At 54.6% G+C, this 23,302-nt stretch overlaps 1 protein-coding gene across 1 annotated transcript; it reads left to right on the forward strand.

The window, feature by feature from the left end:
* The first annotated feature begins 314 nt into the window (after positions 1-314).
* FKBP6 (FKBP prolyl isomerase family member 6 (inactive)) lies at positions 315-23,026 on the forward strand. The gene is made up of 8 exons (XM_068155009.1): positions 315-556; positions 1,857-1,946; positions 2,393-2,595; positions 3,781-3,900; positions 5,013-5,207; positions 5,524-5,633; positions 8,601-8,688; positions 22,593-23,026. Exons 1-7 carry the CDS (start codon positions 442-444, stop codon positions 8,674-8,676), a joined length of 909 nt encoding a protein of 302 aa, XP_068011110.1. The 5' UTR covers positions 315-441; the 3' UTR covers positions 8,677-8,688; positions 22,593-23,026.
* Positions 23,027-23,302: the final 276 nt, after the last annotated feature.

The following is a 23,302-nucleotide window of genomic DNA, read 5'->3' on the forward strand; positions in this document are numbered from 1 at the left end:
CGCTGCTCAGAGGAGCCAGCACAGGGGAAGAGGGTAACCCGGGCCTGCGAGCGAAACCATGCCTGGCAGAGGCTTGCCGCCACGGCGGCCCGGTGGAACGCGCCGGGGGCACGATGGCTCCAGCTGCACGCCGCCGCCTCCATCCCCCAGCGTGCATTGCGGGGCGCCGTCACGCCCCCACCGCCCATCGGCCGAGAGCTGCGCGGGGGAGTGCCCTTCCTCGTGCGTGCCTCCTCAACAGCCGATTGGGCTGAGGTCGCTCCTCGGAGCGCGATTGGCTGAGAGCGTAGGGTGTGGTGGGCGGTGATTGGTGAAGGTGGCGAGGAGCGGGGCCGAGCGAGGTGTGGCGGGCAGCGGAGCTGTGGAGCTACGGCCGAGGTCTCGGGGCTGGCCGGGCCTCAGGGAAGGCGGCCGCTGGTGGAGGAGGCTCCGGTTGTGACCATGGACCCAGTGCGGGTCCGGGGCCTGCAGGACCTCACTGGTGATGGAGGGGTGTGCAAGCAGGTGCTGCGCTCTGGCACCGGGCAGCTTGTGCCTCCTAACTCCTCTGTAGAAGGTATTGCTGGGGCTGCAGGGCCTGTGGTGCCGGTCAGGCTGAGGTCCCTCCGTGCCTCCCGTGCACTGTGGAAGGCTGTGTGGCAGCAGCTGGGCACCTTCCCGTCACAGGGCCTAGCCTCATTTTCACGCATTCCTTAGGGCTGTGTGTTCTCTGCCCCGTGTTGCCAGGCAGGCCTCCTGCAAGGGGTGCTGCGTGAGCTTGCAGCCTGGCTCACCAGGGGTTTGGGTGCGCTCTGCAGTAATGTTGTGCCCCTCCTGTGAGCCTGCAGGCTCCCCTGCTGTCTGAGCAGTTTTCTTTACAAATTGCACCTCCATGTTCAGCGGGGCTGAGGCCACAGCTTGGAAGCATCGAGTGAAGTCAGGATCTTGTGCTCATCACTGTCCTTTATGTCTTGGTGCAAGGCCCTTGCTTTGGTCTGTGTGGCAGGGCCTGAAGTGTGCGTGTACTGGGGGAAATGAAGAGGACAGAACCTGTTGTAAAAGACCTTCTCAGCTTCTAATGCTGCAAATCTGAGTGCTTTTGACTTTAGCATGAGATCAAAAGAACTTTAAAGTGCTTATGTTACACGGTAGTACGTCTTTATGTTTCAGAGACTGTCTGCCCTCCTTATCAGTATTATAGCACTTGGGATACTCTGTTTAACTTCTTGTGGCTGACAGATTAAATGAAAGGGCATCCTGACCTTGAGCAAAGCAGGATTTCCAGGTCCCACCTGCGCTCATGGTACAGAGAAGTTTGAAGCTGAAAGTGGTTCCTGAAGTGGCAAGGGCCTGGTGCCGTGGCAAGGGAAGCCCATTACAATGCATTTAGTGACTGAGTGAGAACTGGAGTCACTCACTGTGTGCCAAGGACGGTGACAGAGCTTGGAGTGGTGCATTTCCCCCCTTTGTTTCTCTTCTCAGCGCTCCAGCTTTGGGCAGGAAAGACTTTGTTGTGCATGCCTCTAGATAATTGGGGGTGGTTTGTTTTCTCCAGCTAAAACTTCTAATTCTTAAAACCCCACCAAATTCACATCCCTTAATTAGGTAGGGCTCAGGATTGTGCAGCAGCTGCTTTACCTGGTGAGCAAGCACAGTCAGTGCTGCTTGGATGTGGCCAGGTTTTTGGTTCAAGAAAAACCCAAGGTGGTTTGTGCTGCCTCTGCTCTTCCGCCGCAGAAGTTAGAAAGATGAAGTTAGAAAGAAGTTAGAAAGGTGTTGCAAAACCACCTCCCAGTGTGCTCCTGACAGTGCTGTCACTGGATATGATACCAAACAACTGCTTTTTCTCTTCTCCCCACTCCTCACTTTGGGCACAGTGAAGTACTCTGGGTACTTGGCAGACTCGCATAAGCCCTTCTGCACCAACCGCAACCGCAAGGTTCCTGAGCTGATGAAACTTGGAAAGGGTAAGGTTTGGCCTGAGAAGTTTGTCCTGGGACTCAGGGTAGTAAAGAGCAGCCCATTAAGGCATTTCAACTTAAATACTCTTCAGTATCCCTGGGTTGTTTGAAGCCTTTAGAACTTGCAGAGGATCCAAAAGCCTCCTGTTGCAGGTGACTGTCAACATGGAGCTGACTCCCCTCTCTCCCCTCTTCACTGGGGCAGCTGCCACCAGCCTTGCAGTGGCTGCTCTTGTTGGTGGCTTTAAACCCCCTGAGAGGAGACACTTTGTGCTTAATCCCACAGCAGAGTGCCTGGAGGACCCACCCCAGGCAGCAACTGGGCTGCTGTAGTTGCTGAGATAGGAGTTACCAAGGAACTTGTTCCTTTGGGCTTTAGGACTTGTCAGTGGGTGTCTGAGGTGGGTTCCCTGTTTGCGATCCTCACAACCTTCCACATCTCCTTGTGGCAGACATTACACTGTGGGGGCTGGAGATTGGCCTGCTGACGATGAGGAAGGGAGAGGCAGCAAGATTCATCTTCAAACCCTGTTATGCCTATGGGCAGCAGGGCTGTCACCCTGTCATCCCCCCCAACACCACCGTCACCTTCGAAGTGGAGCTGCAGGACTTTATCAACTCGGCTGAGTCCGACACCTTCTTTGAGTTGACTCCTGTGAGTTGCCTGAGGGTTTGAAACCTGATTCTGGAGGCTAAAGCCTTTGTTGTCTTCCCTTCCAGTTGCTCGTGGTTTACCTCGGTTTAGCTTAACTGCAGGTGCAGCTCTGCAAAGCTGGGCTCTGCCCTGGTGTGAACGCAGGCCCTTGAACCCTGCCTCCTTTGCTGCCTGCAGCCTTTGTTTGCTCCCATGTGCTGTGGACCTTTTATTCTTTTCAGCTTTGCCGGTAACCTCACGGTTTCACTAGAGGGCACCAGCTTCCAGGCATTCTCAGAAGGAACAGTAATGAGCCGTCTGTAACGATTCTGTTCAGTTTGCAGGGCCCATGTGCCCCCCTCCAGCCCCCACCCTTTTGTCTCTGCTCTTGGCCACTCTCCTAAGTGCTCCTTCACTGTTGGCTTTCCTCCCTGGTGAGTTACGGTGTTATTGTTAATTCCCCCTTTTCATGTAAAGGGCTTTGGGCTGTGGTTGTGGGTCAGTGAGTGGGGCACAGGCAGCAGGGCTGCTGGGGGAGGCCCTCCTCATTCCCTCCTGCTGCTGCACAGCCCAGTTTTTCCACAGACAGCCCTGCAAGCAAACCACACTCATGGCAAGAGAGCTTACTCCCCTTCTTGCTAGCTGCCATCCCTTTCTGGCTGGCTGAGCTCTTTCTTTGAGCTGGTTGAAACTTGCAAAGCCAGGAGGAAACCTCTCCCTCAGTTCTTTATCTTTTCCCCCACACACACTTCTTTTATAATTGTTGGGGCTTTTTGTTTTGCTGGTTGGTGTCTCGTGGGTGTCAGGCTGGTCCCAGAGCTGGCCTGAGGCACTCACCCTGGATGATGCTTTGCTGCCCTTAACAGTTCAGCCTTTCAAGCAGCTTCATCTTTTGTGCCAGCAAAAGCCTGTCTGCTCTGTGCTAAGCAGGTGAGAGAGTTGGGCAGCATTTAAGAACAAATTCCTGCTGTCTTCCCTCCCCTGCAACCCCTTTGTGCCTGGTGAGCTTCCTGACCTGGTTGGTGGCCTCCTTCACCGGGAGCTCCCAGCACAAGGGAACTGCCATGCGGTGGTGGCCCGGCTGGACCCCGCAGGGGCCCTTGGCAACAGCCTGCCTTCTGCTCTGTGAATGGAAGGGGACTGTCCTGTCTGAGCTCTGCTTGTTTTGCTTTGTTTGAGCTGAAACTCAGATACTTCTTTCCACAGGAGCAGCAGGATACATTCCCACTAGAAAAGGTGTTGGAAGTGGCAGAGGCAGAGAGGCAGCTGGGCAACTTCCTCTACCGAAAGAGAAACTTTGAGTGTGCCAGAGACAGATACAAAAAGGTAGGCCACCAGAGGGGGGTGGAAAAGAAGTGTTTTCCGTTGTGAAAAGCTGTGAAAGCAGTGGTTATTAAGTGCTAGCTCACCATAACAAGCACAGTTTAGAGATCAAGTAACTTCATTGTAGTTTCCAGGCAGAGTTTGTTATTTAAGACCAGCTCTCAGCCACCTGCTTTTGTGGGAGCAGCAGCAGTGAAGGAAGGAGGAGAAGGGTTGGCAGAAATGGGCAGAACACTTTTTTTTCCTTCAGACTTGCCCCCTGGGGACTCTAGCCAGGACAGGAAAAAAAGAGCACATCTTGGTGGCTGTGTGAGCCCAGCATGGCCTGATAAATGCTTTGAGAAGGAATCTAGAATCCCTTTGGTCTGGAAATAGATATCCCTGGCACACTGGGCACTCTCACTTCATTTTTAGCCTTCCAGTTGAGAGTCCCAGAATAGCTGAGGTTGGTAGGAACCTCTGGAGGTTGTCTAGTCCAGCCCCCTGTTGAAGGTCAGCCACAGCAGGAGGTTCATAGTATCATTCAGGGTTGGAAGGGACCACAAGGATCATCTAGTTCCAACCCCCCCTGCCATGGGCAGGGACACCCCACACTAGATCAGGCTGGCCAGGTTGCACAGGACTGTGCCCATTCAGGGTTTAAACATCTCCAAAGACAGGCACTCCACAGCCTCTCCAGGCAGGGCCATGCTCAGTTACTCCCAAGCTGGAATGAATCTGCCTTTGTTGTGGAGGGAGTGAGGGTTTGTGCCACTGTTCAGCCCTCCCTTCCAAGTTGCTTTTTAATTGGTGTTGTAACAAAACCAGGTGTAGCTGCCTTTCTCTCTCCCTGTAAGATTTGCCTTGCATCTTTGTCCTTAAAGTCTGAGTCCTAGGTGTAACTTTTGTTTTCTGCTGCTGCTTCTAAGTTCCTTGCTCGATTCCTAAGCCTGTGGTCTCCTGGCTGAGCTGACTAATCATGCTGATAATGCCATGCAGTAGGTTTAGTTTGGATTTCTATTACTTTTAGATCAAGAGAAGCATGGGAGTAGCTGCCTGCTGGGATGGATTCCTCACTTCCCATAACAAATTTATTGTGCAGCACTTCTTTTCCCTCCCCACCTTGTGCGCTTCAGGTCTTGTCCGTCCTTGGCCGCAGCTCTTCCAGTGAGGCAGAGCAGCGTCAGATCGATGCTTCCAAGCTGCTGGTGCTCCTCAATCTCTCCCTCACCTACCTGAAACTGGAATGTCCTGCCAAAGCTTTGGCCTATGGGGAGGCAGCCTTGGAGATTGACCAAAGAAATGCCAAAGCCCTGTTCAGATGTGGCCAGGTGAGCAACAAAATGAATTCCTCTGGCAACCACATCAAGGAATGCCCTGCCTGGGGAGGGAACCTTGAGTGAACTAAAGAGAACCACTACATTCTGGCCTTTTAAACTGCCCCAGTCAAGGTGGTTTGTATGCATCAAACCTTCTGGAAAAAAAAATCTGGCTCTCTGTAAATCTGTCACAGAGATCTTTTCATGGGGGATTCCTGAGCTACCTGGATCCGTCTCAGACGTTTGTGGTTGCCTCTGCTTTGAGGCCTGAAGAGTGGCAGTGAGTCCAGACTTATCTTACAACACATCTGTCTCCTTTCCATGGCAGGCCTGTCTCTACATGACACAGTATGAAAAAGCCAGGGATTTCCTGCTCAGAGCTCAGCACAGAGAGCCATTTAACCACGAGATTAATGAGGAGCTGAAGAAGCTGGCCAGGTGAGGCACCTCCTTTCTAGCCCTCTGCAAGACAGGCTGCTTAGGCTGGAGCACCTCCTCAAAAGCATCATCAAAAGGGCTTTCAAACGAACAAAAAAAGCCAACACACAAACCACTTGGGACCTGGGAAATGCAGAAGGTTCCTCTTGGTGTGGAGACAGCCAGTTCCAACACCTTGCAGGCACAGTGGTGGCAGGTGGTGGGTGAGAAGCTGAGAGCACCTGCTCTTTACCTGCTGCTTCTCTAGGGGCTTGTGTGTGTGTCACACTCCCTGTGAGTACCTGGGCCAGGGTGGGATGTGGGCAGCTGAAAAGCCTCAAAATGAAATGCAGCACCCTGATAATCTTCTGGATCATTAAATGTGATCATTTCACTGCCTTTAAGCTGTGTGGGTTAATGACAGCAGCTCTTCTGCCCTGGAAGTGCTTCAGTGTGCAGTGTTACAAACCTTTGTTAAAAGTGAGGGGTTCTTTTTTGCTGTCTTGGAGGAAACCAGTGAGCAATCCTGAAGGCAAACCTTCCCTTCACCCCCAGGCTGAGCACAGCACAATCCTGCCAGCTTTAGTCATGCCCTAGCCCCACCAAAGCATGACTAACTCTGGTAGTCTCTGCCCTCTTCCCTTTGAAACTGGCAGAAGCACTAGCTGGTTCCCAAAAGTGTGTGCTGTGCTTCTGGCACTCTTCAAATGCAGGAGGTGATGCAGTCCCCAGCTTCAGAGATCACAAAGCAACCCTCAGATACAAACCCTCCTCTTTGGCACCTTGCTGCTAGGCATTTGCACAAAGGTTTTTCAGGCAGCAGTGCCATCTCTTGTTAGAGGAGCTGGTGTGGCAGGAGCAGCCAGTCCCATGGGCTGAGTGCCTTCAGCAGGTAAGGTTTTGGTAGAGGGCTGGCCCTGCACTTGGGTGTCCTTGTTTCCAACAGTCTGTGATAACAGAACAAGTGTGAAGACTCGGTGTTACTTCTGAAGTACAAAGAACTCGAGGGCAGTCCTAGCTGCTGCTCTGGAAAACTGAAAGAAACCACTTTCCTTCACCCTGCTCTGCCTCTAGGGTGTAGCTACCAAATTGCTAGGTGAGCACAAGCAATTGCTCCACAGACAGAATAGAATAGAATAAATCTGGCTGCTCTGAGAGGCTTGGGATGGGGGCAGTGTCACAGGGCCTCAGTACAGTCCTCATTTTGGAAGCCTTGTGTGTGTTCCCTTAGACTGGTTCAAAATATGTTGGCAGATAGAAGAGAAGCCTTGCTAATAGGGTTGAGGCTGTGCTGCCAGGAGGCAGGAAAGGCATTCTGCCCTGGGGGGGAGCTTGGCAGCTCTGCCTCTGGGGATGGCAGCACATTCAGCTGGCACGTGTGTCAGTAAGCTCAGCACACCTTCAGCCACTGCTGCCTTGGGCTTCCTGCTTCAGTGCCAGTTAAAATTACTGTGTGGTTGGGGTTTTTTTTTTTGCCTTTATTATGCCCAAGAGTGGGATTGGGTACAAAAGAGATGAAAGCAGCATTATTGGGTGGTGGTAATTACACCACAGCACAGCCTGCACCCTGTGGTGTGGCCAAACTGCCTTGCCGGAGCAAAGTGGCACCTGGCGAAGGCTGCAGGAATGGAATATGAATCAAAGGTGGAATGTGAATCCAAATCCTCTTCCTGGAGGCTTTGCACTTCCTTGCTGAGCAGATGAATGTTTTACAAGGAGGAATCCTGTGTGTTAATCAACAGCTACCTTGTGCTGGCCCAAACAAACCGGAGGGAAGCGTTGGTGGAACAGCTGAACCAGGCTCTTGGCAACATTCCCCTCACTGGGGCACTAGAGGCAGAATCCAGGGGGTGGGGAGTTTGTGGAACACAGGGCTGGTGCCACCTGTAGGGCTCTTGGTGGGGCACATTCTGCTGTGGGGCTTGGCAGTTGTGCTGGAAGGCTGCATTGCCTCGAATCTGGAGCTCAACAGGGTGGTTCTGGTACGTGGCAAGAGTCTGCCCCTCTCAGTGAGTGGCTCTTGGCTTTCCTGCTGTGGTAGGTGTGAGTGTGCCTTCCCCAGTGTAGGTGGGCAGTTGTGGCAGCTGTCTGAGGCTTAGCAGGAGAGAGCTGTGCTGGGATTTCTATTGATTCTATGCTTTCACTGAGTGAAGCACCTGGAGTGGCTGGTCATGGAGGGGTACTGATGGTTGGGGGCTGAGAGAGCATCAGCCAGTGTCACACTGGTGCTGATTCTGGTGTGCTGCAAGGAAAACCCTCTGCTTTTGGCCTTATATGGTAGCAGATGCAGGAAAGCTGCCCATGTGGGCAGCTATTGATCCCTGGGCTGGTGCCCAAACTGAGTCACCCTCTGGCTCTGGGATTCCTCACCAGTGAGACCTCCTTTGTGGTGAGGTGGGAGCACAGGGTGCAGAGGATGCTGTCACTTGGAGAGAGTGATTGAAATGGAGCAGTCTGGGGAGTTATTGCCATTCTAATGTGACACTGGCAGGGAAGTGAGAATGGAGGAGGCAGCATCTGCCCTGTCAAACCCTCAGTCTGGACACAAATTCCTGCTGTCTCCTACCCATCCTTTGTCCAGAGTCTGCACCAATGGTAGATAGCCTGGACTAGGGCACTTGCCTGATATCTCTTGCTAGGTGCTGAAGGAGCTCACCTAAGGAGTAGCACAAGGGAGGAGACACAAAACCAGGCCACAGGAACCAGGTGAAGGCTCCTCTGCATTGCCAAGTAGTGTAGAGAGCCTCTGGCTACCAAAGCTTGAATCATCCATGTGGCTAACAGTCACCTGTGATGCAGGGCCCCAAGCTCTGGGGATGAGGCACAAGCTTTCCAGCTCTCCTTCCCTGACATGGCAGAAAGAAGGATGTGGAGGAGCTGTGTCTTTGCTGCTCTTGCAAGGTCTAGAAAACCCAGAGTGTGTGTGTGCCTGCCTGGGGCACTGCTGCCTGGGCAGACACTGATGCCATGCTGCCCTCTGCTTTGCAGCTGCTACGAGAACTACATGGAAGAGAAGAAGAAGATGTGCTGCCGAATGTTTGCCTCTCTCAGATCTTCTGACTGACCAGAAGTGAAGGTAATCAAAGTGTGTGAAAGGCTGAGGTCTCCCCAAAACCTCTCTCTGTCAGGCCTGAATTGTTTTCAGGTGGGGAATCTGCTGCTCTGCTCCATGGGAAGATTCTGGAGGCAAAGTGTAAGGTGCTGGGGGCAAGTGGAAGGGAAGAGGCAGAGGCTTGGGGTGAAAGGTGGTTGTGGTCTCTGCTCAGGGAATCTTTCCTGTGAGGGGAGGTGGTGTGGGACAGGAACCTGCAACTGAATAGAATAGAATTGAATTAACCAGGTTGGAAAAGACCTTTGAGATCATTGAGTCCAACCTATCACCATCTGATCAACTAAACCATGGCACCAAGCAGCCCATCCAGGCTCTTCCTAAACACCTCCAGGGATGGTGACTCCACCACCTCCCTGGGCAGCACATTCCAATGGTGAAGAACTTCTTGTCATTCAGCCTAAACTTCATAGTTTCATTCAGGGTTGGAAGGGACCACAAGGCACAGCTTGAGACTGTGTCCTCTTGTCCTGGTGCTGGCTGCCTGGGAGAAGAGACCAACCCCCACCTGGCTCCAACCTCCCTTCAGGTAGTTGTAGACAGCAAGAAGGTCTCCCCTGAGCCTCCTCTTCTCCAGGCTAAGCAACCCCAGCTCCCTCAGCCTCTCCTCACAGGGCTGTGCTCCAGACCCCCCCTCCCCAGCTTTGTTGCCCTTCTCTGGACACCTTCCAGCATCTCCACATCTTTCCTCATCTAAGGAGCCCAGAGCTGGACACAGGACTCAAGGTGTGGCCTAACCAGTGCTGAGTCCAGGGGCAGAATAACCTCCCTGCTCCTGCTGGCCACACTGTGCCTGATGCAGGCCAGGATGCCATTGGCCTCCTTGGCCACCTGGGCACACTGCAGGCTCATGTTCAGCCTTCTATCACCCAGCACCCCCAGGTCCCTCTCTGCCTGGCTGCTCTCAGCCACTCTGCCCCCAGCCTGTAGCACTGCCTGGGGTTGCTGTGGCCAATGTGCAGAGCCTGGCACTCAGATGTGTTAAATCTCCTGCCCTTGGCCTCTGCCCACCTGGACCTGGCAGCACTTGGGGCAGTTTGGCTTTGTTGTTTCCTGTGCTGCTTTTCTCAGCTATTCCTTGTCAGAGCCAGGAGTTTGGTGGGGGGGAAGAAAAGAGCTGTGCAGTCCTATTTCTGTGCCAATTAAAAGAAACACACCCCCCCAAGAAATAAATTGTTCCTGTCCAAACTTAAGAATTGGATTTCCTCCTCCTCCTCCCCTCCAGCACTGCTGTCTGGAGCTGTTGGAATGCCTCAGTTCAGGGGAAAAAAAATCTCAATATTTTATTTCTGGGGTGGGTTTTTTTTGGGTTGTGTTATTTTTTTTTCCCCTCTGAAAAAAACCAAACCCAACCCTGTTTGAATAGAAAAAAAATGTCAAATGGATGTTTTGGACTCTTCTCTTTCTTTTTCTTAAAGCCCTCAAATCTCCCAGCAAAATTGACAGGTTTAGAAATGCACAAAGGTTTCTTTGATCATGCCTCTGCTTTTGGGTGGTGGTTTTTTTTTTCTTCCTTCCTTCCTTCTTTGTCAAAACCTTCTGAGGAGTGTTAGTAAGGGAGGGGGGGGAGTGGAAGTCTTCCCTGGTCTCTTGCCTCAGGGTAGACCCTAGGGGAAAGAGTTGCAGAAAATGACAGCAGCAGCCTGCTGTCAGAGAGCAGCCCCAGCTTGGGGCTGTCAGAGTTTGCTGCTCTCTCTCCTCTCCTGTGCAGTGCTGCTGCTTGTAGGAAATGAGGAGTGTTGGCAGCCTTCCCTCCAGCAGCAGTGTGAGTGCGGGGTGCAGGTCTGGTGTGGTGAGGCTGGCTCTTTCTGTCTTTATTAGAATAAACCAAACCAGGGAGGAAGAGACCTTCAAGATCATCGTGTCCAACCCATCAACCAATCCAACCCACCCAAACAGCTAACCCATGGCACCAAGCACCCCAGCAAGCCTCCTCCTGAACACCTCCAATGACGGCGACTCCACCACCTCCCTGGGCAGCACATTCCAATGGGCAATCACTCTCTCTGTATAGAACTTCCTCCTAACATCCAACCTGAACCTCCCCTGGCGCAGCCTGAGACTGTGTCCTCTTGTTCTGGTGCTGGTTGCCTGGGAGAAGAGACCATCATCAGCCTGTCTACAACCTCCCTTCACGTAGTTGTAGAGAGTGATAAGGTCACCCCTGAGTCTCTTCTTCTCCAGGCTAAGCAGCCCCAGCTCCCTCAGTCTCTCCTCACAGGGCTGTGCTCCAAACCCCTCACCAACTTTGTTGCTCTTCTCTGGACTCGTTCCAGCAAGTCAACCTCCTTCCTAAACTGAGGGGCCCAGAACTGGACACAGGACTCGAGGTGTGGCCTAACCAGTGCAGTGTACAGGGGCAGAATGACCTCCCTGCTCCTGCTGGCCACACTGTTCCTGATGCAGGCCAGGATGCCATTGGCCCTCTTGGCTGCCTGGGCACACTGCAGGCTCATGTTCATCCTACCATCAACCAGCACCCCCAGGTCCCTCTCTGCCTGGCTGCTCTCAGCCACTCTGACCCCAGCCTGTAGCTCTGCATGGGGTTGTTGTGGCCAATGTGCAGAGCCTGGCACTTGGATGTGTTCAATGTCCTGCCCTTGGACTCTGCCCATCTGCCCAGCCTGTCGAGGTCTCTCTGCAGAGCCTCTCTACCCTCCAGCAGATCAACTCTTGCCCCCAGCTTGGTGTCATCAGCAAATTTACTGATGATGGACTCAGTGCCCTCATCCAGATCATCAATAAAGATGTCTGTGCTGGTGAAGAAGCTCAGGTGGCCTTTGAGGGAGAGGTTTGGTTGAAGGGCTGCTTCCTGAAGCAGCACAAGGCTCTTCTGGCTGGGCATGCCTGCTTGCTGTGGGCTTCACCCCTCTGGCTGAGCTGGGCATGTTGCTAACTGCTAGAAGCACCAGTTTCCTGCCCTGGGTTCAGGATGAGACTGATCCCTTCTGTTAGCAGGTACCTAACCCCCAGGCAAGTGGTTGTGGAAAGAAAGGGGATTTAAGAGTGCCAGGTGGCTCTTGCCAGGGTGCTCAGGAAGTCCATGCCCTGGACTTGGCAAGGAGGCTCTGAATCTCCACTTGATGAATTTCAGAGGCTTGCAGCTTGGAAACCTGCAGGGCTTGGGTCTTGTGTCTGATTGTAGTGCACAGTGGTGCCTGAGCTGTGGAGCTTTCACTGCTGATCTCTGCATCAGCTGGCTCTGATTTGTGGTGGGAACTCTGAACTGATGTGGCCATCTGCTGGCTCACCAGACTGGCCTTCCACTGGTGAGGTGCTGTGGTGGTCTTGTTTCCCAGAAAGGAGCTTGGCAAGGTGCTCTCCACAACTGCCTGAAAGGAGGCTGTAGCCAGGTGGGGGCTGGTCTCTTCTCCCAGGCAACTAGAACAAGGGGACACAGTCTCAAGCTGTGCCAGGGGAGGTTCAGACTGGAGGGGAGGAGAAGGTTCTTCCCAGGGAGAGGAATTTGCCATTGGGATGTGCTGCCCAGGGGGGTGGTGGAGTCCCCATCCCTGGAGGTGTTCAGAAAAGGATTGGATGTGGCACTTGGAGCCACGGTTTAGTTGTCAGGAGGTGTTAGGTCTGGTTAGGTATTGGACTTGATGATCTCTGAGGTCTTTTCCAACCTGGCTGATGCTGTGATTCTAGTTTGCACACAGGTGGTGTGATGGCACAGAGCTTCACTTAGTGGAGACTGAGAAATGCAAAGGGGGAAAAGAGACCTCTGCTGAAGGCAAGCTTCAAGATTGGGCTGAGCTGTTCAGCTTCAGTGTTTCTCCACTGACTCCAGCTGAGGCACATGTGGCACTTGGTGCCATGGTCTAGTAGCCAGGAGGTGCTGGGTGACAGGTTGGACTTGGTGATCTTTGAGGTCTTTTCCAACCTTCTTGACTCTATGTGCAGAGCTGCCTTGGAGTTCTCCCACCTCACACAGTTGATGGACAGCTGGCACCAAAGATTTCTAACCTCCTTTGAAGTTGATCATCATAGGGACCTCAAGGATCATCCAGTGCCAACCCCCCTGCCATGGCCAGGGACACCTCACACTACAGCAGGTTGCTCACAGTCACATCCAGCCTGGTTGCAAACACCTCCAGGCAGGAGGCTGCCACCACCTCCCTGGGCAACCTGTGCCAGGCTCTCACCACCCTCATGGGGAACAACTTCTTCCTCACAGCCAATCTGAAACTTCTAGTTATGCTCCATTCTCCCCAGTCCTATCACTACTTGGCACCCTGAGCAGTCCCTCCCCAGCTTTCTTGTAGCTCCCTTCAGATCCTGGAAGGCCACAATAAGGTCTCCTCAGAGCCTTCTCTTCTCCAGACTGAACAGCCCCAACTCTCTCAGCCTGTCCTCACAGGAGAGGTGCTCCAGCCCTCTGCTCATCCTTGTGGCCCTTCTCTGGACACATTCCATCACTGGTGGGCTCTGGTGTCTGAAACACTGACAGAGTTTGGAAGAGTTTAAAGCGCTCTGCCTGGGCATTGTAGTAGCTGTGGTGCTGCAGAGCCAGCTTGGGTTAACAAAACTGAGCGTCCTCCAAAGTGTTCACTGTGGTTTTGGAAAGTCCTCCTCTGCTTGGGAGCTGCCAGGCATCATTCACCAAGTGCAGCTCCACAGTGGGGTGTCCTTGCCATCAGCAGTGCCACAGAGCAGCTGAGGAGATCTGGGGAGGCTACATCCCTGCTGGAACAGCACCAGGGCCTCGTTTCCTGTCTCGGACAGTGGCAGCAGCACTCTGTGAGATACTGTCAGTGGCTGTCAGCACCCAGGGCCAGGAGGGCTTCAGGTTTGAGAAATGTTGCTTTCAGAAGAGCTTTCAGCAGGCCCTGCTGTGGGGCTGGGCTGCAGAGCTGCAGTTGTTTCCAGTAAGGGCAGCCATGACCTTCATGTGCTGCTCCCACTGCCCCACCAGCTGTGTCAGGGCCCTGCTGACTTGGCAGAATGCTGAGCATTAGTGATAGGGAAGTTATCTGAGCTCTTGAAGGACTGGGAGCTGCTGTAAGGATCAGGTTCAGCCCAGACTTTCTGGATGAAGCCCTTGGAGTCAGAAGTGTGTGTTGAAGAGTTCATCCCTTCTTCCACCTGGCCATGGTTGCCCCTCTTGTGAAGCCTCTTGTGAAGCCTCTTGCCCTCTGAACAAGTTGGTTTGGCTTTAGGAACGCCTGGGAGGAAGCTCTGCCTCCTGCATTTCTGGCTTTATTGCTTTAGCTATCAGTGTCCCTATCACAGAGCTGAGCAGACTTGACAGATCCTTCTTCAGTCACCTCAGCTTCAGGCTGGGAGTGCATGTCATCAGCATTCAAGGGCTTTGGAGTTGAGACTTGTTAAAGATCTCTGGAGAGTTGATCCTGCCGCTGAGCTGTCTGTCGAGTGCACAGGCAGTGCCTGGCCCTGGCTCCTCTGCAGAGCTGAGCCTGGCCCTGGCTCCTCTGCAGAGCTGAGCCTGGCCCTGGCTCCTCTGCAGAGCTGAGCCTGGCCCTGGCTCCTCTGCAGAGCTGAGCCTGGCCCTGGCTCCTCTGCAGAGCTGAGCCTGGCCCTGGCTCCTCTGCAGAGCTGAGCCTGGCCCTGGCTCCTCTGCAGAGCTGAGCCTGGCCCTGGCTCCTCTGCAGAGCTGAGCCTGGCCCTGGCTCCTCTGCAGAGCTGAGCCTGGCCCTGGCCCCTCTGCAGAGCTGAGCCTGGCCCTGGCCCCTCTGCAGAGCTGAGCCTGGCCCTGGCCCCTCTGCAGAGCTGAGCCTGGCCCTGGCCCCTCTGCAGAGCTGAGCCTGGCCCTGGCCCCTCTGCAGAGCTGAGCCTGGCCCTGGCTCCTCTGCAGAGCTGAGCCTGGCCCTGGCTCCTCTGCAGAGCTGAGCCTGGCCCTGGCTCCTCTGCAGAGCTGAGCCTGGCCCTGGCTCCTCTGCAGAGCTGAGCCTGGCCCTGGCTCCTCTGCAGAGCTGAGCCTGGCCCTGGCTCCTCTGCAGAGCTGAGCCTGGCCCTGGCTCCTCTGCAGAGCTGAGCCTGGCCCTGGCTCCTCTGCAGAGCTGAGCCTGGCCCTGGCTCCTCTGCAGAGCTGAGCCTGGCCCTGGCTCCTCTGCAGAGCTGAGCCTGGCCCTGGCTCCTCTGCAGAGCTGAGCCTGGCCCTGGCTCCTCTGCAGAGCTGAGCCTGGCCCTGGCTCCTCTGCAGAGCTGAGCCTGGCCCTGGCTCCTCTGCAGAGCTGAGCCTGGCCCTGGCTCCTCTGCAGAGCTGAGCCTGGCCCTGGCTCCTCTGCAGAGCTGAGCCTGGCCCTGGCTCCTCTGCAGAGCTGAGCCTGGCCCTGGCTCCTCTGCAGAGCTGAGCCTGGCCCTGGCTCCTCTGCAGAGCTGAGCCTGGCCCTGGCTCCTCTGCAGAGCTGAGCCTGGCCCTGGCTCCTCTGCAGAGCTGAGCCTGGCCCTGGCTCCTCTGCAGAGCTGAGCCTGGCCCTGGCTCCTCTGCAGAGCTGAGCCTGGCCCTGGCTCCTCTGCAGAGCTGAGCCTGGCCCTGGCTCCTCTGCAGAGCTGAGCCTGGCCCTGGCTCCTCTGCAGAGCTGAGCCTGGCCCTGGCTCCTCTGCAGAGCTGAGCCTGGCCCTGGCTCCTCTGCAGAGCTGAGCCTGGCCCTGGCTCCTCTGCAGAGCTGAGCCTGGCCCTGGCTCCTCTGCAGAGCTGAGCCTGGCCCTGGCTCCTCTGCAGAGCTGAGCCTGGCCCTGGCTCCTCTGCAGAGCTGAGCCTTGTGACAAACTGACTTGCAAAAAAAAAACCCCAAACATCTTTAGGGGAGGGGGGAAAAGCCTGGAAGTGAAGATCTTAGAAGGGCAACAGATGGTGAAGGGTCTGGAGAGAAGAAGTCTTACAAGTAGCAGCTGAGGGAGCTGGAGAAGGGGAGGCTGAGGGGAGACCTCATTGCTCTCTACAGCTCCCTGAAAGGAGGCTGGAGTGAGGTGGGGCTTGGTCTCTTTCCCTTAGTATCAAGTCTGTCTATAACTACCTGAAGGGAGGTTGTGGCCAGGTGGGGCCTGGTCTCTTCTCCTGGGCAAGCAGCACCAGGACAAGAGGACACAGTCTCAAGCTGTGCCAGGGGAGGTTTAGGCTGGATGTTAGGAAGAAGTTCCTCATAGAAAGAGAGACTGGCCATTGGAATGTGCTGCCCAGGGAGGTGGTGGAGTCACCATCACTGGAAGTGTTTAGGAAGAGACTGGATGGGGTGCTTGGTGCCATGGTTTAGTTGATCAGATGGTGTTGGGGGAGAGTTTGGACTCAATGATCTCAAAGGTCTTTTCCAGCCTGCTTAATTCTATACATTCTAAGTGATATAATGAAAGGAAATGGCCTGGAATTGTGCCAGGGGAGGTTGGAGATGAGGAGAACTCCTTTCCTGAAGAAAGGCACTGGGAGGTGGTGGAGGCACCAGTCCTGGAGGTGTTCAAGAAGTGTGTGGACATGGCACTTGAGGGCATGGTTTAATGGTGGTGTTGGACCTGATGACCTTAGAGGTCATTTCCCAACCAAAGCAGTTCTGTGATTCTGTGGTCTTCAGATGGCAGTGGGAGCTCACAGGACTTGGTTGTATAAAGAGTGAGGTAGTAGCACCCCTGCTCCTTGCACCTGCACTGTAACTTTGGACATGTGGTCACCTGTGATGGGGCAGTCAGACCCTGCTCAAGCCTCTGGAGGAGGGGAGCCTCTGGGCTCCTCTGAAAATAGGCTTCACAGCCATCTTGGCCCCCAAAGTGAGTCCACTTGAAGCACTCACAGCTGGACATCCCCAAACAGCACACTGAGGGGAGCAAGATGAGGGCATGGCTGCAGCAGAATCACTTCCATAGATAGCAGGTAAGTGGTGCCCTAATTAGGCCATTTTCTGCAGGCATGTGGCAAGCTGAGAGACAGGCCCCCTGGGATGGAGATAGCCTCTAGTAGCTGTCCAGATAAAGCCACCCTAGCCTGGCGTTGTGAGTAGCTGTTCCTGCTCCTCTCAGGGTGGGTTGCCCGGCATGTCTTGTTATCAGCCAGCTGATAGCACCCTGCCTGTCCCTGGGCTTGCTTCTTGCCACTCAGGAGAGCTTCAGCCTGTCAGGAGCTTCTCCTGGGGTCCACGTGGTGCTTTTCAGGAGGAGCTTGTTCCCCTCTGGAGAGTGGTGGTGGTTGTTCTCCAGGCTGTCCCTGCAGCTTGGCAGTTCCTCTGGGACTCGGGGTTTGAGCCAAGGGCACTTCTGGGGCAGTCGCTGGTCAAGGAGGCTTTAGCTCCTTCGCTGACCTCTGCTGCAGATGTGTGCATATCACATCTGCTTGAGGAAAGCCGTGGTGGAAGATGGGCTGTATCCTTCTGGCTGGGAACTCAAAGCTGCCCTGCCTTTGGCCCTGCATGGCAGTGAGAATCCTGTTGGATTGGAGCAGAAGTGCTGAAGCCCTCCTGCCTGCAGGTGCGTGGAGCCTGCAGCTCTCTGAGTGTGCTTAAAGACCCTTCTCTGGGATGTGAAAGCCTGATGATTGATCACTTCTCTTGAGTGAGGAGTGTTCTTCTCACTGAGGGCTACCCCTGCAATGCTGTTGGGAGCTGCTGCTTCACAGCATGGCTGTGATGAGTGCCCCACTGGCAGGAGCTGGGCACGCCTCTTGCTTTCCGCTCCCCTCGTCCTTCAGTGAAAGGTTTATCTGCTGGCTCTGGTGGGCTGCAGGGAAGGGGGAAGCTGGGGAAGGGGCAGCAGCAGTTCTTCCAGTGCAGGGATGCAGTCAGCAGGGACAGCTGCACCTAGGGCAGGATGCTCACAGCCCCAACCAACCTGACCTGCAGTGGTGCCCTGCAGGAGGCTGGGGGTGGCTCAGCTCTCATGATCTCCACATCTGCTGACTATCACAGAATGGTTTAGGTTGGAAGGGACCTCAGAGATCATCTACTCCAACCCCCCTGCCATGGGCAGGGACACCTTCCATTAACCCAGGTTGCTCCAGGCCTCATCCCACCTGGACTTGAACACCCCCAGGGAGGAGGCAGCCACAGCCTCCCTGGGCAGCCTGTGCCAGAGACTCTTCAGTCTCTTCTTCCTCAGCTCCACTCTAACCCTGCTCTGCCTCAGCTTCAAACCATTCCCCTTTGGCCTGGCTCCAGCCACCCTCTGCAGCCTTCCTGCAGGTCCTGGCAGGCAGCTCTGAGGTCCCCCTGGAGCCTTCTCTTGCAGGACAGGGATGCACTGCTCAGCCACCCAGGCTGGGGACATCTTTGCTGTGGGGCTGTGAGGTGCAGGATGGGCAGTGGCCGGGCAGGGGGGGGCAGGCAGCAGCTGGGCAGGGGGCAGGCAGCTGCCCTTTCTTGATGCACAAAAGCAGCCTAAGCCAATTTCCAAGCCTTAGTTAAACACTGCCTGTTCATTATGGCTTTAGTGCAGAGTAAAGGTGACTGTGATTATAGAGGACCTGCGCCCTGGCGCCTTGCTCGCTGTAAATTGATGAGCGACTCCCTGCCCCTTCCCAAGCTTGGAGTTAAAATAGCTGGTACCAACAGCCTTCTGCCTGAACTTCAAAGCAAGCCTGTGCCTTGCTGGTTTTGGTGGCTGAGCTGCTGCCAACCTGCTGTTAGGGGGAAGGAAACAAATATTGGAGCAGAGGGGTGGCTGGAGCGCGGCGCTGTACGTGCGGGAGCAGCGAAGGCTTTGAACGGCGGCCAGCTCCCTGCCTCTTCAGGGCCCTCTGCTTCCCCTCCACTTCTCTTTTGATTGTGTAGCCATTAGGTAGAAATGAAAGAGATGAACTGATCAAACACTCCTGGAAATGGCTTTAGGGTTGGAGTTTGAATATTTTTTTTCCTAGAGAGAGAGATAGTTTTTAATTAGCTGCATGCAAAGCCTCCGACGCTTCAAACAGCAGCTGGGAGAGCAGAAGGACTCCCAGGCTGAGCCTGTACGGGGCACAAGAAGTCTCAGTAGCTGATGTGGTCTACCTGGGCTTCAGCAAGGCCTTTGACACTGCCCCCCACAGCAAACTGCTGGCTAAGCTGTCAGCTCGTGGCTTGGACCACTACACTCTGTGCTGGGTTAGGAACTGGCTGGAGGCTGAGCCCAGAGAGTGGTGGTGAATGGTGCCACAGCCAGCTGGCAGCCAGGCACCAGTGGTGTGCCCCAGGGATCAGTGCTGGGCCCTGTGCTCTTCAACATCTTCACTGATGATCTGGATGAGGGGATTGAGTCAGTCATCAACAAGTCTGCTCCTAACTTGGTGTCATCTGCAAATGTTGGTCAGTTAGAGAGTAGAAAGGCTCTGCAGAGGGACCTCGACAGACTGGACAGATGGGCAGAGTCCAATGGGATGGCTTTCAACAAGTCCAAGTGCCGAGTGCTGCACTTTGGCTACGGCAATCCCATGCAGAGCTACAGGCTGGGGTAGGAGTGGCTGAGAGCTCCCAAACAGAGAGGGACCTGGGGGTGCTGATCGACAGCCACCTGAATAGGAGCCAGCAGTGTGCCCAGGTGGCCAGGAGGGCCAATGGCATCCTGGCCTGCATTAGGAATAGTGTGGCCAGCAGGAGCAGGGAAGTCATTGTGCCCCTGTACTCTGCATTGGTTAGGCTGCACCTTGAGTCCTGTGTCCAGTTCTGGGCCCCTCAGTTTAAGAAGGACATTGAGATACTTGAAGGTGTCCAGAGAAGGGCAACAAGGCTGGGGAGAGGTCTCAAGCACAAACCCTATGAGAGGCTGAGGGAGCTGGGGTTGTTTAGCCTGGAGAAGAGGAGGTTCAGGGGAGACCTTCTTGCTGTCTACAACTACCTGAAGGGAGGTTGTAGCCAGGTGGGGGTTGGTCTCTTCTCCCAGGCAACCTGGGGGTGTTTAAGAGGAGACTGGATGGGGTGCTTGGTTGCATGGTTTAGTTGATTAGGTGGTGTCGGATGATGGGTTGGACATGATCTTGAAGGTCTCTTCCAACCTGGTTTATTCTACTCCAACCAGAACAAGAAGACACAGTCTCAAGCTGTGCCAGGGGAAGTTTAGGCTGGAGGTGAGGAGAAAGTTCTTCCCAGAAAGAAGAATTTGCCATTGGGATGTGCTGCCCAGGGAGGTGGTGGAGTCACCAACCCTGGAGGTGTTCAAGAGGGGATTGGATGTGGCCCTTGGTGCCATAGTTTATTATCCATGAGGTATTGGGTGGCAGCTTGGACTTGATGATCTCTGAAGTCTTTTCCAACCTTACTGACTCTATGATTCTACTTCTTTAGAAACTTCCTCTGCCTGTTCCCCTGGCTGGGGGAGATAGCAGGAAGTGCTGCCAGCCTGAGCCTGCCTGAATGTTCTCCTATACAATTCATACATTCACAAAATGGGTTGGGGTGGAAGGGACTCTAAAGATCATCCTGTTCCAAGCCCCCTGTCATGAGCAGGGACACCTTCAGCTAGCTCAGGTTGCTCAAGGGCTCATCCAGCCTAGTGTCGAACACCTTCAGGGTGGGAGTATCCACTGTGTCCCTGGGCAGCGTGTTCCAGTGTCTCACCACCCTCACTGGAAACAATTTCTTCCTAATCTCCAGTCTGAATCTCCCTTCCTCAAGTTTCAATCCATTGGATATGGCACTTGAGGCCACGGTTTGGTTGTCAGGAGGTGTTGGGTATTAGGTAATAGGTTGGACTTGATGATCTCTGAGGTCTTTTCCAACCTGCTTGATCTCTATGATTGCCTCTTGTCCTATCACCACAAGCCCCTGTAAGAAGCCTCCTCCCCAGCTATCCTGTAGCCCCCTCCAGGTGCTGGAAGGCAGTGCTGAGGCCTTCCCCATCCCCTGGGGGCGCTGAGGCCTCCTCCCCTCCCCCCTGGGGCTCTCTTTTCTCTCAGCCTGTTCCCCCCCCAGCTTGGGAAGGTTTGGCAGTGGAAGGCAGCCTGAAATGAGACTGGAACGTGGGATTTGTGGGTCTGGGTGAGGCAGGATGCTGACTGTGCCCTTGAATCCTCGTTTGTGTCAGGCTAGAAGTCTTTCCCCACATGCTTCTGGCAATCCTGGGAGCTGCCTGGCTCCTTCTGAGCCCAAACCTTCAGCTGGGGGCAGCCCTCGAGGAGAGGCACCTTGTCCCGAGCCAGAGCGAGTGTTTCAGGCGGGCTGGCAGCTGAGTCACGGGGTTGGAGTGGCTCTGAGCACACAGGCTGAGCAAACCCAGCTGCTTCAGGGTCACTGGAGGAGGATGAGTAATCAGGTCACCCTCAGAGCCAACCCTGCCCCGAGCAGGAGGTTCCACTGGAGACCTGCTGATGTTCCTTGCGGCCCTCATTATCCTGTGGTCCCGTGGTGCCTTTCAAGGCCCTCTAATGAATGAGGGGTGGATTTTTTTTGAGCATCATGTGATGCTTCATCTTCTCATCCTTTAGTCTGCAGAGCTCTGCTTTCCTCCCAGTTCCAGCTGCTTTTTGCCTTCTGGTTAGCAGGCTGTAAGTCGATAGCCTCTAAGGAGCAGGCTTCCCCATGCTGCCACCAGCAATCTGATTTGTCTCTGCAGAGCCCTCCACGGCAGCAGAGTGAGCTGAGCAAGCTGGAGTGGCTACAGCTGCTGTGAAAGAGCCTCCCAAGCTGGGCTGGGCTCCTGAGATGCTTGAGCTGAGGGGAGATAAGGCATCTTCTGAGCATCCCCTCGGAGCTCCTGTAGGAGGCAGATAATGGCTTATCTGATGGAGAGCTCTGCAAGGGCTGATCTGATTCTTTTCCACAATATTCTGTTTGCTTCTGCTCTTCCATCCTGTGGATGGTGAAGGGGCAGGGCTGACTTTTCAGCAGTGTTTCAGTGCCATCTGCACTCTGACAAGGCAAGGAAGCCCCTCCCCTGTAGCAGTATCCCTCCGTGAGCTATCTCAGAGGTGCCAGTTGCAGCAGCAAGATGTTGAAGTATGTTGGCAGGCACATCAGAAAGCAGCACCAATGTGTGTGCTGAGTGCTTTGTCCCAGCTGCTGGATGGCTCTGGGGGCAATTGGGAGCTCCATGTCATCCCTGTGTGCACCACAGCTCCACTGCAGGCCTTGCAGCAACCACATCAAGCAGCTTGTGAGAAGGTGCTGGTTCTGCTGTGGGTGGAGAGGCTGAGGGAGAGCATGGCTGGGAGAGGCACTGAAGGAACAGGCAAGCCTTTGGCAGCAAGGTCAGGGGAGCCATGCAAAAGGGGGGGCAGGCAATCCAAGTCCTGGTCAGTGACCCAAGAGGTTCCCCTTTGAAATGCAGAGTAGGGGGAGGGAAATAAAGGCAGCTTAGAAGAGCTCTGCTTTAGGGCCAGAGAAACCTCACCCTAGGTACTGGGCTCCTTCTAGTGACCCTGCACTGCTGACCCTGAAGTCACTCTCTCTGTGTAGAACTTATTCCTAACCTCCATCCTAAACTTCCCCTGGCACAGCTTGAGACTGTGTCCTAGTCATGAGGGCTGCAGTGACAGATTGGACTTGATGATCTTTGAGGTCCCTTCCAACCTTAGGAATACTGAGTAGACTGACTGGCCTATAGTTTCCAGGATCTTCCTCTTGTGCTGGTTGCTTGAGAGAAGAGACCAACCCCCTCCTGGCTACAACCTCCCCTCAGGCAGTTGTAGAGAGCAATGAAGTCTCCCCTGAGCCTCCTCTTCTCCAGGCTAAGCAACCCCAGCTCCCTCAGCCTCACAGGGCTTGTCTGGAGGGGTTGCAATCACTAGGTTGGGTTTGGGGTGGGGGTTGGGGTGGGGTTGGTTCATTAACAGCACACAAGGTCCCACAGGAGCACAGCAGCCATCATGTTGTGGGGGATTTCCCTGCCCCTCTTCCTCTTGTGCCCCTCTGCAGAGCTCTGGGTGTTGCCTTCAGAGGCACTGCAGCTGTGTGCTAAAACTAAACCCCATGTGCAGGTGAACCCTGTGGAGCACTGACTGTGGTGGTTTGTTTCCCTAGGGCCTTGCCAGCTGAGGAGAAGAGGGGGTCCTGAGCAGGAAGAAGACCTGCCTGTGGGCACCTGGAGAGCTCAGCATCACATCTGTGCTTGGGAGAAGGGCCAGGAGCAGTGGCTTTGCTCTGAGGCTGTGCAAGTTCTGATCCTCCTGAAGCTGCTTTTGTTTGCTGTGTTGTTGCTGTTTCCAGAAGGGAGCCAGGTGCTGCTGTAGGAGGGAGGAAGGTGTTCCCTCTCTCCTCCCCTTCACATTCCTTGTGGAAGAAGCTTTGCTGCCATCCTACCTCTTGCAGGTTTGGGGCAGCTTTCAGGGAACCTGTGCCCAGGAGGAGGATGCCAGGGGGGTTTGTATTGTTTGCTCTGGGTGTTCTCTACAAAGCTGTTTGGGATTTTTTTTTTCCCCTCTTGTTCTGAGAAAATAAACCAACCTGAGGACTAACACTGGCAGGACTTGTGCCAGTTAATTGTGCAAGAGTGATTAATGTGTCTCCCTTCCAGGGGAAGGAGCTGGAGGTTGGAGCTGGGCTCTGCCTCGTTGCTCTGTGGCTGGGTCCAGGTCGTGCTCTCTGGTCTGGCTGAGTGTTCCTGGGAATGTTGGTGCTGTGTTTCAAATCCCTTAACACCAGCTGATCCCCTGCAGATCCTGCTGCCTCCCAGCTTCAGGCCAGTTGCTTGGGCTCCTTCCTGGGAGCCAAATCCATCTCTGTGTGTGTTT

Source organism: Melanerpes formicivorus, unplaced genomic scaffold, assembly GCF_026170545.1.
Source record: "Melanerpes formicivorus ecotype bairdi unplaced genomic scaffold, bMelFor1.0.p_v2 SCAF_29, whole genome shotgun sequence".
Classification (NCBI taxonomy): Eukaryota; Metazoa; Chordata; class Aves; order Piciformes; family Picidae; genus Melanerpes; species Melanerpes formicivorus.